General features: G+C 32.1%; 1 protein-coding gene and 1 non-coding gene across 5 annotated transcripts in view; one reads left to right on the top strand and one right to left on the bottom strand.

The window, feature by feature from the left end:
• Positions 1-16,255, top strand: part of Myo6 (myosin VI) — a 156,304-nt gene that overhangs the window by 83,578 nt on the left and 56,471 nt on the right. For all 4 annotated transcript variants that reach the window (XM_076858480.2, XM_076858478.2, XM_076858479.2 and 1 more), the window contains exons 7-11: positions 376-431; positions 3,349-3,446; positions 4,131-4,295; positions 9,098-9,178; positions 12,287-12,467. In XM_076858480.2, coding sequence (XP_076714595.2) covers positions 376-431; positions 3,349-3,446; positions 4,131-4,295; positions 9,098-9,178; positions 12,287-12,467 — 581 coding nt within the window. The remainder of the gene's footprint in view (positions 1-375; positions 432-3,348; positions 3,447-4,130; positions 4,296-9,097; positions 9,179-12,286; positions 12,468-16,255) is intronic.
• Trnaa-agc (transfer RNA alanine (anticodon AGC)) lies at positions 4,809-4,881 on the bottom strand. Its single transcript has one exon. It is a non-coding gene; the product is annotated as a tRNA-Ala (tRNA).

Here is a 16,255-nt window from a genome sequence, read left to right as displayed (position 1 = left end):
AACATGGTTGCGACAGGCGGGGTGGTGCACGTCTGTAATTCCGGTGGCTCAGGAGGCTGAGACAGGAGGATTGTGAATTCAAAGCCAGACTCAGCAAAAGTAAGGTGCTAAGCAACTCAGCAAGATCCTGTCTCTAAATAAAATACAAACTAGGACTGGGGATTTGGCTCAATGGTCTAGTGCCCCTGAGTTCAATCCCCAATACCCACCCCCCCCAAAAAAAAAAAATGGTTGCATTTGAGCATAAATTTGTAATTTTTAAAAGTTGTAATGATGATTCAGGTTTCAGTTATATGTATAAATAATTGTGAATTTATAAATATATCATATGCAATATTATTGTCATCTAAATTTTGTATTCTATATTGTAAATAGATACCTGACTGAATCCTATGGAACAGGTCAAGATATTGATGAAAGAATTGTTGAAGGTATTGTTAATTTTTCTGTTGTTAAGCATTTACTGAAATTAACTTATTAGAATCCTTTCAATGGTTTGGAATGTTCTTTTCCCAGAGATGCAGAAAACTCTCATCTCCAACAGATCTTTACTCATATGTCATATTCTCATTGACTTAGTGTCTAGTGTCTCTTCCTATGTCCGTATCCCACATTAAGCACTAAGAAGGCAGAGATTTTGTTTATAAACTCCTAGAATAGTACTTGGCACATAGTATAAATATTGGTAAATGAATGTAAGAAATAGAGGGAACTTTGGCTTCCTGTTTGTTTTCTTGACCTTGTTTTCTATAAAGAAGAGAAGAAAAGTTATTTGTTTTTAGGGCACTTTTTTGAGGAAAATTATTATAATGAAAGCATTCTCTTAGAAGACAAGAGTGGGGGCCGCTGGGTTGTGACTCAGCGGTAGAGCGCTTGCCTGGCATGTGCAGGGCACTAGGTTCGATCCTCAGCACCACATAAAAAAATTAAATAAATAATATAAAAAATAAAGGTATTGTGTCCAACTACAACTAAAACAAAATATTAAAAAAAAAAAGATGATAAGTGTGTGGACTGATTTCCTTAAGCTGCCCATGTTTGCATAGTCCTTGGAATGCCTCTTGTGTCTCAATTTTGAGACTTGGTCTAGGCCACCATCATGTCATGTCGAATCTGTACCCTGCACCTGCACTGTGGATCCTGTTTGGTCTCCTCACTTAACATTCCTCCTTCTTCTTAATCTAGTCCCTGTATGGAAGCAGGAGGGACCTTTAAATCTTGTAACAGCTTTATATTGTTCTCATGATGACACTCTAAAGCTCTAGTATCTCCTACTGTGCTGTGTTGCCTGGCTCTTAACCCTCTGGCCTCATATTGAGTCTTGACTCCTTTTGCCTTAGTCATGTGGGTCTTCTTGTAGGTCTTTGAGATGTTTTAGGGCTTTCTGAATACTTTCTCCTTTCCCCTTTGTCATTTCTCCCTTCTCAGTAAGTATTACCTTTAAAAAGTTGAATAAATAAAGAACAAATCATGGATTAACTCAATAAAAAACTAATTATTGAGTTAAATTAATTATTCACCTGAGATGCAGACCTACTTGAAAATTGGATATAAACCCAGGTTTTTCTCATGGTAATATACTGTGTAGTATGTTGTATGTTGTTGAGAAAAATTGGGAACTGCTATTACGAAATGGAAGATCATATTGTAACTGGGTGATCATAGAAAGCTTTGATGCCTTCTTTAATGGAAATTTGGTTGTTGGTTTGGGAATGAATATATTATTAGTAGCATAAATATAATTTTCTGGTGGAGGGGTTTTTACCCTGTTTGGAGATATTTTATTTATGTTAAAATTTACTTTAAGTTTTTAATAGATCATTATTAAAGGAGTTGGGGAGACCTGTAGTCGAATCTCCCTTGTCAATTGCCAATCATCTGACCTTTTGAGAGTTGGTTGGCCTTGTTGGCCTCAGTTCTCTTGCCTTTCTGAAAAGTGACTTATATGTTAATATTTCTTTTAGTTTTAGTGGTTTTCTATTTATTTTGGGAAGTGAAATGGCTAGGGAATGATCTTTAAAAGGGTTTGGAGGCTAGTTTTGCTTTCTGCTGGTCAAAATAAGAAAATGAACTTTGAAAGACTTCATAAGAAATATTCTAACAAATATTATGAAGCAATTTGAGGTTGTTGATAAAAATATGTAAGATTAATACTAATCTGGTGTGTTTATAATTGAGATACTGATGAATGCAAGAATAGATTCTATTACTCATGATATGGGTGTGTATGATTATAAAATAATCATAAAATGTTCCATATGTTTATAAGGATTTTAAAAACTATTATTCTGAAAGCCTTTTTTAAAAAATATTTATTTTTTAGTTTTAGGTAGACACAATATCTTTATTTTATTTATTTTTTTATGTGGTGCTGAGAATCAAACCCAGGGCCTCATGCATGCTAGGCAAGTGTGCTACCACTTGAGCCACATCCCCAGTCCCCTGAAAGCCTTTCTTATGTGATTTTGTAAAGTCTTTTTTTACTGTAAAGTCTCTTTTTAAAAAATAAACATATATTTTTAATTGTTGACGGACGGTGTTGACAATCAAACCTAGCGCTTCACACATGCAGGGCAAGTGCCCTACCACTGAGCTACAACCCCAGCCCCAAAGTTTCTTTTTAATTTGTTAAATTCTGTTGGATATGCATGTAAACAAATAAAAAATTTTGTAGTTGTAGATGTCAGCATGCCTTTATTTTATTTGTTTATTTTTTAATGCTGTGCTGAGGATCGAACCCAGTGCCTCGCACATGCTAGGCAAGTGCTCTGCCACTGAGCTATAGCCCTAGCCCTTTATGTCAAATTTTTAACTTACAAGTAATAATAATATATAAAATATTTTAGAAGTGTAAGTCAAGTAATAACTTCTTGCCTATTATTTTGTCACAAGAGCTTTGCTCTCTATCTGTTATAATAAAATCTCTTGTGGTGCTGAAGTACTTGTTAAACCCAAAATCTTTGCTCTTTAGCTGTTATAATAAAAATCTCTTGCGGGGCTGAAGTACTTGTTAAACCTTGAACATTTTAGAGGTAATTTTTAAAGTTAACTTGTAAATTTTGTCTTAGTAACTTTGAAATTTAGTTTTTCCCATAACATTGATATTTTCTTTTTATGTACTTTGAGAAATTTTTCTATCTTATGCACTTGAATAATATCTGAACATAGTGGGTTGAGTGATCATTAAATATTTGTGGAATTTGACATTACCTGGTAATTCCTCCATGTTAATATTTCTGAGAGGATTTTCTCTTGTACTTTTTCTAAAGAGACATACTGTGTATATTGTTTTGTAGCTTCTCTTCATGCTAATTTTTTGATGGGGTATGTCATTTTATTTCTCAATAGCTAATCCTCTTTTAGAAGCCTTTGGAAATGCAAAGACTGTTCGCAATAATAATAGCAGTCGATTTGGAAAATTTGTAGAGATACATTTCAATGAAAAGGTAAGTGAAAGTGACTTTTGGGATAATATGTTTGGGGAATATTTGTGAAAAATACAAGGTTTTGTGAAGAATTAGTGCTGTACTTGTACTTATGGTAAATCCCTATAAGTTTCTTTGTTACTTCAGCTAGGAAAAAACATAGATTTACTGTGACTATCCAAAAGCTCTTTTCAGATTTATAATGTAAACAATGGATTTGCATCATCAAACATATTTTCATATTTAATATTCCTCCCTGATAATTTATTCTTTTGTTGTTGCTTTAACATGTAGTAATTGTACCTATCTATGAGGTACAGTGATATTTCAACATCTGTACAGTGTGCACTGATCAAATTAGGGTAATTAGTATTTTCATCTCCTTAAGAATTCTTCATGTTTGGAATCTCGGACTCCTATCTTCTATTTCTTCTATTGAGGTACAAGGCACAGTCAATTCTGATTCTATAGAGGCTCAAAATTTAGAAGGGTCTGGGAAAAGACTTAATGGAGATGTTTAAAATGAACAATGACCTCCACAGATACTCTAAGCTTACATTTAGTTATTTGTTTTCTCCTTGTATTTGATGCATATTATACCCTTTGATAGACAAATGTTTATTAGAAAAGTTTGATTTAACCTTGTTAAATTATAGTTTAAGACTTTAAATGAAAAAAATATATTTTCTGTGTTTTGTTTTTTAGAGTTCAGTTGTTGGAGGATTTGTTTCACATTATCTTCTAGAGAAATCTAGGATCTGTGTTCAAGGCAAAGAGGAAAGGAATTATCATATCTTTTATAGATTGTGTGCTGGTGCCTCTGAAGACATTAGGGAAAAACTTCATTTGAGCTCCCCAGATAATTTTCGGGTAGGTTGGAAGAAAATAAATTTCATACCATTTTTGCAAATTGAGTTGTCTTCCATTATAAAACTTATTTTAGTGAATTTTGCATCTAGTTTTGCATGTGTATAACTACATTAAATAAAAAATAGTTTACCTTCTACATTTATGTGCTTCAACCAACTGAATTTAAACTAGTCAAAGTGAAAAAAAATTGTGTCTTTTCCTTGTCATTATTCCCTAAACAATAAAGTGTAACATAGCATTTACTTTAAGTATTATAAGTAATATATAGATGATTTAAAATATATGAGACTATATGTATAGGTTTTATATAAATACTGTTCCATTTTGTGTAAGGGACTTGAACACCTGAGGATTTTGCTATTCTATATCTGTAGAAGTAAAGGAACCAATCTCCCACAAATGCTGAAGAACAACTATATAATGTATTAGAATGATTTCTGTACTAAGGAGATCTTTTTTTTAAAATATTTATTCTTAAGTTATAGGTAGATACAATATCTTCATTTTACATTTATGTGGTGCTGAGGATTGAACCCAGTGCCTCTTGCATGCTAGGCAAGCACTCTACCACTGAGCTACAACCCCAGTCACTAAAGAGATCTTTAAAAAAAAGTTATATAAAACACAGTACCTTTATTTTACTTTTATGTGGTGCAGAGGATTGAATGCAGTCCCTCACATGTGCCAGGCAAGCGCTCTATCACTAAGCCACAGCCCTGGCCCCTGAGAGATCTTTATTGAGGGTTATATTGAGTTTATGATACAGGTTGAACATCCCTAATCTGAATCCCAAATCTAGGGATAGATTTTTGGATTAGGGATATTCAGGTGGAAAGTCTGCAAATACTCCAAAATTAAAAACAAAAAACAAAACAAAACAAAAAAAACACAACAACTTCAAACAACACTTTCCCAAGTATTTCAGATAAGGGATACTTATCCTGTATATATAGAGAAGGTACATAATGCAATAGGTAAAAGGATAGAAGTTAAACCCCACATTAATTTAAGCTCAATTAGAAATTTATAATAGTTTTGTAACACTAGCTTTCAATTTAGTTGCCTTTGACTTGTCTGTAAAAAGTTTGATCACTGAATTAATAGTAATAAAGGACATATGATTATATTCTTTAATTCAACAACACATATTTATTGCTTGCCCATTGGATGTTAGGTAATGTGCCAGGATTAAAAAGATTAAATGAGAAACAGTACCTGTTACCAAGCAACTGTGAATGTGATGGGAGACACATAATCTGACTGATAAGTTGAATAATAAGAAAATAGACATAGAATGCTTTAGTGACCTGGGGTGCTGGGAGCCATCAGCCAAGTAGGTATGACAATCTCCTTGCCAGCTTACTCCCATGCTGTCTAGTGGAAGGACTTCTGAAAGGTGACCTTGCTCAAGGACCAGGGCAGTTTAGCATAATAGGAGATTAGGGTGTTCCCCCTTTAGAATAGGGCAGTTTAGCATAATAGGAGATTAGGGTGTTCCCCTTTAGAATAGGGCGCATCCTGCTGCTGAGTTCCTCTTGAGTTCTTAGGGTCAGACAGTATATTTTGGGAGACAGAAGCCCATGTGGAGTGGATTTGGGCAGAGAGTGGATTTGGGAGAGAGTGGATTTGGGCAGAGAACGTGGATTCCCCCAGAACGTGTTTGTAGACGGCCGGTGTGAGTTCGGGAATAAAGAATTGCTGTTTGAATCTACAAGCTGTGTGGAGACTCGTGATTTGTGCCCAGCCAGAGACTGCGGCACTGGGGATTTTGCAAGACTTAATGGAAGGATTTTCCAAGTGTTTAAATGAAGAAAGATGCAAGAAGATAAGCAAAAGCAAGAAGCATCATAAAGAATAAGGCAGAAAGTGGTAGGAAGGAGGCCGAAGAGCTATAAAGGGCTTTAGTAGAAAATTAGTTTGTGCTTCCTCTCATGTATATCTTCATACAAATACTTCTCTGTCTCCTTCCCCAAATAATTTTGCTTTGAAGTGACTTGACACTGTCTCAGTAATTTCATCAGGTTTTTCTAGTTAAGTCCTTTAGTTATAACTGATAAACCAAACACATCCAAAATTGTTGATTTTTTTGTCATTATTTTATCCAATTTGTGTACATAAGGAATTGTAGAGATACACCTATCTGAAAACATTTTGTATTAACTATACATGTATTTTAAAAAATAAAAGGTTTAAAAAGCTCTCTTTATTAAAACTTTTAAAATATTTTTGCTATAGTCATGCAAAGATGCTTGAATATGAAGACAGCTTGGATAGAATGAGAATGGATGGCAGGATAGTTACAGCTTTCTAATTATAGAAAAGGTAGAAGAAATAAATATCATTCTTACGTTTTAAATTTTTTTGCAGTCCTGGGAATCAAACCAAGGGTCTTGCTCATGCTAGGCAAGTGTTGGACACTGACCTACATATCCAGCCCCTTTAGTCTTATGTCCAACTGTCTGTAAGCCAAAAACTTGACCAAAAAATTGAAGTGGGGAGATAAAGCACTGTGTAGCAATGAGAATATTTGTTTGGGCTCTGTATGTTTACATTGCCATTCTATTAGGTGAAATAACTCTTTTTTTGAAACAGTCAATTGAAAATGTTTCAGCATTATCCCTTTTCCCTTCAACGGTAGAAGAAGAAACTGTAATCATTGTCTGATTTTGGAGTATGTTAATGTTTACTTATAACAGAGGGAAATAGGTACATTGATCATCTAAAATATCAATTTATCCCCCTAAAACATTCAAATTTACTATACATTTTTCTTGGTGAATATATGTGGTATATTTGTCTTATAATTCATGCCATGGTATAATGGAATTATAGTAACCCAATTTAAGAAAAGCTGAAATGTTTTAAACTATTTTTCATCCTGATGTTTTTCTTATGGACCTCCTTATAAACTTTTTTCATCCTGTTGTACTATCTAATGGACTTCCTTTTAAATGTAAGAGATTTTCTTTGAGGTGAATATATTTCAAATTAAGTATCTCTTATCTTAAATGCTTTGGAACCAGAAGTATTGCAGATATCAGAATTTCTTGGATTTTGGAATATTTGCATAGACTTTATCAAGTGAACACAACAAGTTTGAAAATCCTAAATCCAAAATATAAAATGCTCCAAACCTGGAACTCTAAATTTTGGAGCATTTTAGATTTGGAATTTTTGGATTAGAGGTGTTTAACCTCTGTTTTTGTCCAGCTTCATCCCTTATTCTGTTTTGAAAGCTCTTATTAACTTTGTAGGGTTTCTGAGAAGTAGTATAAATCATTGAGAGAAGAAAAGCTGAAATTATTTGATTCATAAAGAAAATATTGTAATTTTATATATAGTCACTGTTAACTTTCAGTAAATGTGAAAGTCATGTTTTGAAGAACTGAGTTTAAAAATCAGAAATTAGGGCTGGGGTTGTAGCTTAGTGGTAGAGTGCTTGCCTTGCATGCGTGAGACCCTGGGTTCAATTCCCAGCACCACATAAAAATAAATAAATAAAGATATTGTGTCTATCTACAACTAAAAAAAATATTTTAAAGAGGAAGTGAGGGGAAAGGGAAAGAAAAACAAGGGGGAGAAATGAATTACAGTAGATGGGGTAGAGAGAGAAGAGGGGAGGGGAGGGGAGGGGAGGGGAGGGGGGATAATAGAGGATAGGAAAGGCAGCAGAATACAACAGACACTAGTATGGCAATAGGTAAATCAATGGATGTGTAACCCATGTGATTCTGCAATCTGTATATGGGGTTAAATGGGAGTTCATAACTCACTTGAATCAAAGTGTGAAATATGATATATCAAGAACTATGTAATGTTTTGAACAACCAACAATAAAAATTAAAAAAATCAGAAATTAAGAAAATAAGGATAGTATTTCATAATTATTCAGAATGACACTTAAAATATTAAGCTATAATATGTTATTTGAGATCTCATGTGTTTAGCAGGTGGGTGATTTTCATTATTACTTGTAGTAGTAATGTTATAAATTGTATTTTAAAAAGATAATTGACTGGGATGTAGCTCAGTAGTATTGCACTTGAGGCATTGAATTCAATCCCCAGCACCACAACTGTGGAGGGGGGAGATATTCAATACTGAGAACGTATAAAATTGTCCTTTAAAAATAAAAAAAATCTCCAACTTCATCCATTTACCTGCAAATGCCATGATTTTATTCTCTCTTAATGCTGAGTAATATTCCATTGTGTGTGTGTGTGTGTGTTTGTGTGTGTATACACACACAACACATTTGCTAAGTGAAGTAAGCCAATCCCAAAAAACCAAATGCCGAATGTTTTCTCTGATATAAGAATGCTGATTCATAATGGGGATGGGGAGGCAGTGTGAGGAAGGGAAAGGAAGGGTTTATGAGGGTAGGAAAGACAGTGGAATGATAGACATCATTACCCTAAGTACGAGTATGAAAATACGAATGCTGTGACTCTACTTTGTGTACAACCAGAGACATGAAAAATTGTGCTCTATTTGTATAATATGAATTGAATTGCATTCTGCTGTCATATATAGCAAATTAGAATAAATAAAATAAAAACATAGTATTGGTTTTTTACTTTAATAATTTTATTTAATCTCTTCCAGGGATTAGGAGTTTTAAATATTCTTGGTTAGATAAGTAGTAAAAAATATAAAATATTGAAGTACTGATTTAATTGAGGAATTACACAATACTCAATTTATGTTTAGAAGTTCTTCATGGTTAGTCCTGTTTGATGTTATTTTTTTGTTTCCCTGTGGGTTGTATATATTAATTCTGTTTTATATTTCTTTTATTATAGTATTTAAACCGAGGCTGTACTAGATACTTTGCTAACAAAGAAACTGACAAACAGATTTTACAGAACCGCAGAAGTCCTGAGGTATAGTAAACTATTTTTTTAATTAAAATTTTAATGCCAAAAAACAATCATGCTGAGCTGGGATTGTGGCTCAGTGGTAGAGCGCTCATCTAGCATGTGTGAGGCCCTGGGTTTAATCCTCAGCACCACATAAAAATAAATAAATAAAATAAAGATATTGTGTCCAACTACAACTAAAAAATAAATATTTTTTAAAAAATCATGCTGCAAGTTATATTTTTAAATTAGGAACCCAAATAAGATTTCTTACTTTTAGACTTATGTTTCAAAAAACTTCAGTACTCATTCTTTTAGTGTGCAGAACTTTATAACTCTGTTGATATCTACAGAAGCCACAGCTTCTAGTTCAAGGGACTCAGGACACTGCTTTCCTCCTCCTCTTTTCCAAGTATGATAGTATTAAATTGCTAAGAATCGTTGTCTTTTAGCACTTTTGAAACTTTTTCTCATATTACCTTTTTAGGATTAAGTACAAAGTATATATTTTTAATTTATTATCTACTTTAAGGTTTGAATTAGGTACCAGGTCTGTACCTTGAATTAGGTACAAGGTTTGAATTAAGGTTTGAAGTAGACAATAGACTAAGTATTCATGTGAAAGTATGTTTACATATTAATAGCACTTCTCTTTAAAATAGCTTATTTCTAAAATATATTAAGTTTTAAACTGGACTCTGGCACACACCTGTAATTCTAGCAATTTGGGAGGCTGAGGCAAGAGGATCACAAGTTTGAGGCCAGCCTTAGCAACTTAGTGAGGTTCTAAGTAACTTAGTGAGACTCTGTCTCAAAATAAAAAATAAAAAAAGGGCTGGGGATGTAGCTCAGTGGTTAAGTGCCCCTGGCTTTAATTCCTGGTACCTAAATAAATAAATAAAGTTTTGTATATCGGCCTCTCTAAATCATTATAATATTTCTAAGAGTAATTAGTTATAATTATACCATTAAGTACTGTTTTAAAAACATTTAATCTTTAATCTGAAGACCTATAAATTTTAATAGGCAGTGTTTAAGTAATAAATGGTATTAAGTTGTGTCTATACAAGGGGCTTACATTAGGAAAGTTAAGTTAGGATTAGTTATAAGTTCTAGTTTATATTGCCTTTACTGATTTTATTAAAACATTTATATTGAGTATTTAAATAGTTTTTATTATCATCAATTTCTAATTCTTGTATAAACTAGATATTTTGACTTCTTTCAAACTGGGTTAGATGAAATATATCTTAAATATATATTCATATTAAATATCAGAAAACAAAATTACCCTTATTTCAAATTCAAAATAGATGAGTCTACAGTTAATTTTTTATTAATTTGACATTTTATATATCATTTTAGATAGATGTCTGAATTATAAGTCATGAACTTTATGTTTTATCCATGATTGGACTTTAAAGAAGCAAGAATGTATTTATAATGGTATCTTTGTCTTGATAAGATTATATTTTTATAAAAATATCGCCAAAATATTGTAGTTGTAGGATGCTTCAGCTGTCCTAAAGGAAGAAAATATTTATTTATTTACAAAGATATGGTCTTTGTTACAGAATAAACTGAAAGAAAACTGGTGTTTACACTTCAAAGAGTATCATGTATTCTCCAAAGACAAAAACGTACTCACTTTTAGATGAATATAGTTTGTCAAGAATCTTATTTATATTATTGAAAGGGAGGGAGGGTGAGATAATATGTGTGTGTATAATATACAAAGGTGAACAATGGATTAATATGTTTAAATTGCTTTTTATGTCTTCTTTATCAGGAGGATGAGGTGATCATTTTGACTAAACCCTTTGCCTTATTCCATTTGAATGTCTTTCAGCTGTGTGTAATTACTAGGAAAATGCAGTATTTTTAGTCTGCCCTATAGCAAATATGTTTATTAACATTTGATTAGAAACAGTTTTTAAATGAAGCAAGCATTGAATTGCAAGACTAAAAATTCTGCATGATGTGGTTTCTATATTTTTTTGCTGCATGTGATTGTTGTCTTTGCTTCTTTTTAAGAGTAAAATGGAATTTCATTTTCTAGATATTTTCCAGAAATTTCACAAATAATTGAATGTTTAAAAAACTTGTGGAAAGACAAACTGCTGAAAAGCAGTTGTTTATTTGGAGAAAAATACACCTCCTGGAGCCATCTTTTAATGTCATTAATTCTAATATTATGCTTCCTTATTTTAACTTCTTAATTCTCTGTTCTGGAAAATTCCTAGACCAGTTTTTCTTTGTCCAGTTACTGTTATGTTTTTCCTAGCTTCTGCAGGCCTAACTTTCTTCATCCCTTTTTCTGAGCTTGTTGTAGGTTCTAACAAATTGAATACTTTGGATACAAATTCCTTTAGGAGAGAAAACAAATTTTCTCTTCTTTTTTTTTTCTGAAATGTTTTTAGTCATTGCATAAATTTCTAGAGTAAGCATAATGCTTTAATACACTGTACCTTGTGTATATACAGAAAGGTTAAAAAAATACTTCTAAAGCCATGTATCACTCTGTCTGAGATATTTGCTTCTGTTTAACTTTAGTGAATTGATGGTAATTAACCTAAAGTAGTGTCATGCTAATTGTCAGGGTTACATATTGCAACTTTTTACCTTTTTTTGTTTATTCGTCTTTAATTGAAAAAAAGCTGTGTATATTTGTAAAACACATTGGGGTGCAATGTAATGTTTGGATATTGTATACATTGTGGAATAATTAGATCAAACTAACGTATCCATTACTACCTTAATTCTTTTTGACCTAAAGATTTTGATTAATTTCAACCACATATATTCCCTCCTTCTTTATTGAATTTATCTTTATCTAATATCCTAGAATTATAATACTTTAGAATTGAAATTATAATTATAAAACATTTCTTTTTTAAATTGAAATTATTATTGAAATAATTGTAGTTTACATGTAGTTGGAAGAAGAGTGAAGAGATCTTATATACACTTTACCTAGTTATTCAATTTTTATAAGTGTTAGAATGCTTACGTTTTTTCATTGACTAATTTTATTTTTGCATGACATATGTTGCATTAATAGACTTGGTTTTATAGTTTTGGTTTACTTAAAAAATGTGAAGATTAGTTAATTATTAATTTCTTGTTTTGTAGTATCTTAAGGCAGGTTCCTTGAAAGATCCTCTCTTAGATGACCATGGAGATTTTATTAGAATGTGCACTGCCATGAAAAAAATTGGTTTGGATGATGAAGAAAAGCTTGATCTGTTTCGAGTAGTCGCGGGTGTCCTGCATCTTGGAAACATTGACTTTGAGGACACTGGCAGCACTTCAGGTTTTTTTTTTTTTTTTCTTAAGGGCATAAAATTAGATTGACTTATTCTTATTTTTTGGTCATATGAAAAATCATTCTAAATGTTTAGGTGCATGTTTTTTGAATTTTCTAGAATGTAGTGTGTTACATTGTGAACCTGACAAATGAGTGATGCTTCATTATGAGCTTTGTTTTGAACAAATTAACAACTGAGTACTAGGGTCATAGTTAAAAATTTTAACTAATGGTACTTTTTTTTTTCCCTCCTATATCTGGGATTGAACTCAGCGGAACTCCCCTGAGCCACATCCCAAGCCCTAATTTGTTTTATTTAGGGACATGGTTTCACTGAGTTGCTTAGTGCCTTGCTTTTGCTGTGGCTGGTTTGAGATCCTCCTGCTTCAGCCTCCCCAGCCACTGGGATTACAGGCATTCGTCACCGCTCCTGGATAATGGTACATTTTTAACAACAGATTAATTCTCTGTCCTCTATTAAAGTATTTTTGAAATTTTTCTGGTTCATTGATCTAAACTTGGATCAGTTAATCAGGGCAGTTTAACACTATATACCTTACTTATGAGAAACAAAAATAAACTAAAATTTTCATTCTTATGAAAATTGAAATATATATAAATAGTTAACATTCAGCTGGGCTTAGTGGTGCACACCTGTAATCCCAGAGTTTTTGGAAGTTGATGAAGGAGGACTACAAGTTCAAAGCCAGAATCAGCAATTTAGCAAGGCCCTAAGCAAGTCATGGAGACCCTGTCTCTAAAGAAAATACAAAAAAGGGTTGGGGATCCCAGTTTGAAAAAAAAAAAAAAAAGTAACATTTAACTCTAGTGTTGCAGTCTGTATATAGCATAAATAGTGAAACTTTACTTAGTTCTAAATGTGATCCCTGAATATAGGATTGGCAAACTGTTACCTATGGGCCAAATCTGGCTTGCCACCTATTTTTATAAATAAAACATTATTGGAACATAATCACACCCATGCATCTGTGTATTGTCTATGCCAGTTTTCATTTGCAGTAGCAGAGCTGAATAGTTCAGACTGATGTCCTGGAAAACCTAAAATATTTACTATCTGGCTTAGGAAAAAAGATTAGAGAAAAAGATTGTTGACCTTTGCATTAATACATTGTTTTAGAATCTTATACAGAAATTAGTTAAGAAGAACTGAAAGCGCTATTTAACATAGCAGTCAATAACATGGGCTTTTGTGTCAGATCCCTGGGGTTCTGTGAACCTTGGTTTCTTCATTTACAAAATGAAATAATCTATAAGAAGTTCTTTTAAAGTACAGTATCTGTATGCAACAAGGAAAGGGGGCACAAGAGGAAGGAAAAAATAAAAAGTATCAGAGCTGGGGTGTACCTCAGTGGTAGGGTGCTTGTCTAGCATTTTCAAGGTCCTAGGTTCGGCCTCCAGTACCACAAAAAAAAAAAAAAAAAAGTACCCTATGCAAGATACTTTCTTTCACATCTTATATTTCATCATAATCATAGTTAAAACATAAAAAATAATGAGGTGAGAGATATTATCTCCATTTTATAAATGAGGAGCCTGTGCAAAAGTGAAATAATACACATGGTTATTAATAAGTTTTAGCTTGGAGAACCTGTTCTATCCATGTCTGACTAGCTCAGAAGCCTGTAATAATTGTCCTTCATTGACTCCAGGCTACTAAACCTTATGATCTGTGAATGAGTATACTAAAATAGACAATGACTTTCAGATTTAATGTCCTGTGATGCTGTGAAATCAATAATGTGAGATTCAACATAGCATAGATAAGCTCACATACTCTTGAATCAGACAACTTTACCTTGTACTATCTGCTGTGCATGACCTTGGGAGAGGAACTTAACCTTTCCATATCTCAGTGTCTTCACTGTTAGAGGGTAATAATGGTCTTCATGTTGTGAAGAGGAATACATAAGTTAAATATTTATAAAATGATTTGAGTATTTGTGGTTGGTACATAGTAATCACTGTTAGTGAATATGTAAAATAAAAATACAGATTGCTGCCTACTTAAAATGAAATTGTAGCAATATAGATTTTTTTAGGGTACATTTAATTTCTTATTAGTTTTTTAGAGGAATTAGAAAATTTATTGTGAAAATATAATGAATGTTGTCATGTTTCATTTGCTTTTTAGCAATGTTAAAGGAACATATGGGAGATTTTAAGTAACAAAGAAAGATTTTAAGTGTTAGGATAATTAGCATACACTTTGGAAATGTTATTATAAGTAATAGGTTGTATTTTCATACCTCTAATTATTGTCCTGTGGTAGAACTTGTAGATGTATATGGAGTATCATGGATGTTGCATGATCCAGTTAGTTGAAGAGCACTAATTAGTCAGAAGGGATTAAGTACATTTTTGCATTGTCACTTTATTTTTTTTCTTAAAGTTCCTTCTATTGCAGCAGAAATAAGCAAGATATAGTACAGATGGTAATAAGGCAAAGGCTCAAGAGAAAAAACTAGACTAATATAATATTAATAGCTAAGATTTTATTATATTTATCTTCATCTTTCCTATGACTCTCCATTAAATCTATGATCCAAATGATTTCTAAGTAGAAGTGGGGTTTTCCCCCCTTGATAGCTCATTTTTGGCATGGCCTAGAAACTTGATGAAAAAAAATATTTTGAAATTATTTTATTGGAAAATTTATTTTCCAGTAAACATGTAAGGAATTTTTTCTATATTTTTGTTGGTGCATTATAATTACACATAATGGTGAGATTCATTGTTACATATTTATACATGCAAGTGATATAGGAATAAAATTTGGCTAATATGATTTCCCAATACTTGTAGGACTCTTAACTGTCATAAATATGGTTTTTCCATATTTAAAATGTTTGAAGAACTATTTTGGAAAGGGAGGGACATGAAAACCTTACTTTATTTTATAGTCTTTTCCTTTTTTAAAAAGTTTTTTGCATTTTTAAGATTTTTTAAAAAGTTGTTTTCTTAACCTTACATAATTCATATAGGAATATATATAAAAATTTATCAATATAATAAAAGAAATAAGTGAATTATTGGTTCCTTTTTTGAGAATTATGTCATTTTAGTGTAGATGTACTGGAGGAAGGGGTAATTCACATCCTTGGCAAGATGACACACAGTTCTATCATACTGTTCCAAATGGTGCACAATTTAAAACTTATGAATTATTTACTTCTGGAATTTTCCATTTAATATGTTTGGATTGTGGTTTATGGTAGGTAACAAACTATGGAAAGCAAAACTACAGATAAGGGGATCTGTTACACAATAGGCTTTTCCTGACTTAGGATCTCTTGTTCGTCTTGGAATATCTGACAAAGATGTGAAAAAGAGTTACAAATAAGCCTTGTGTATTCTATAGTTTTTATTAGTGAAGTGTAATTCTTTTTTTGTATTTTGACTTTTTTGTTTTGTTTTTTTATTATTTTTAAATATATATGACAACAGAGTATATTTTGACATACATACATGGAGTATAAAATTCGAATTAGGATCCCATTTTTTTCAAGAAAAGACAATTTTTATTTTTTTATTCAACTATCATAATACTTCATAGGTATAAATACAATTATTTATCTTCATAGAACCACTGTGTTATCATGAAGGTAAAAACACAGACCTCTGCAACATCATAATTTCAGGGCAAAGTGCATTTTTAAAACGCAACCAAAATAAACATAAATAAGGAACTTTTTAGTTATTTTACACAATTTCCAAGCATGGAGCTCAAGGATCCCATTTTTATGGTTGAACATGATGTGGAGTTTCATTGTGGT

The sequence above is a fragment of the Callospermophilus lateralis genome, chromosome 6, assembly GCF_048772815.1.
Source record: "Callospermophilus lateralis isolate mCalLat2 chromosome 6, mCalLat2.hap1, whole genome shotgun sequence".
Taxonomy (NCBI): Eukaryota; Metazoa; Chordata; class Mammalia; order Rodentia; family Sciuridae; genus Callospermophilus; species Callospermophilus lateralis.
This window is presented reverse-complemented; position numbering and strand designations above follow the sequence as displayed.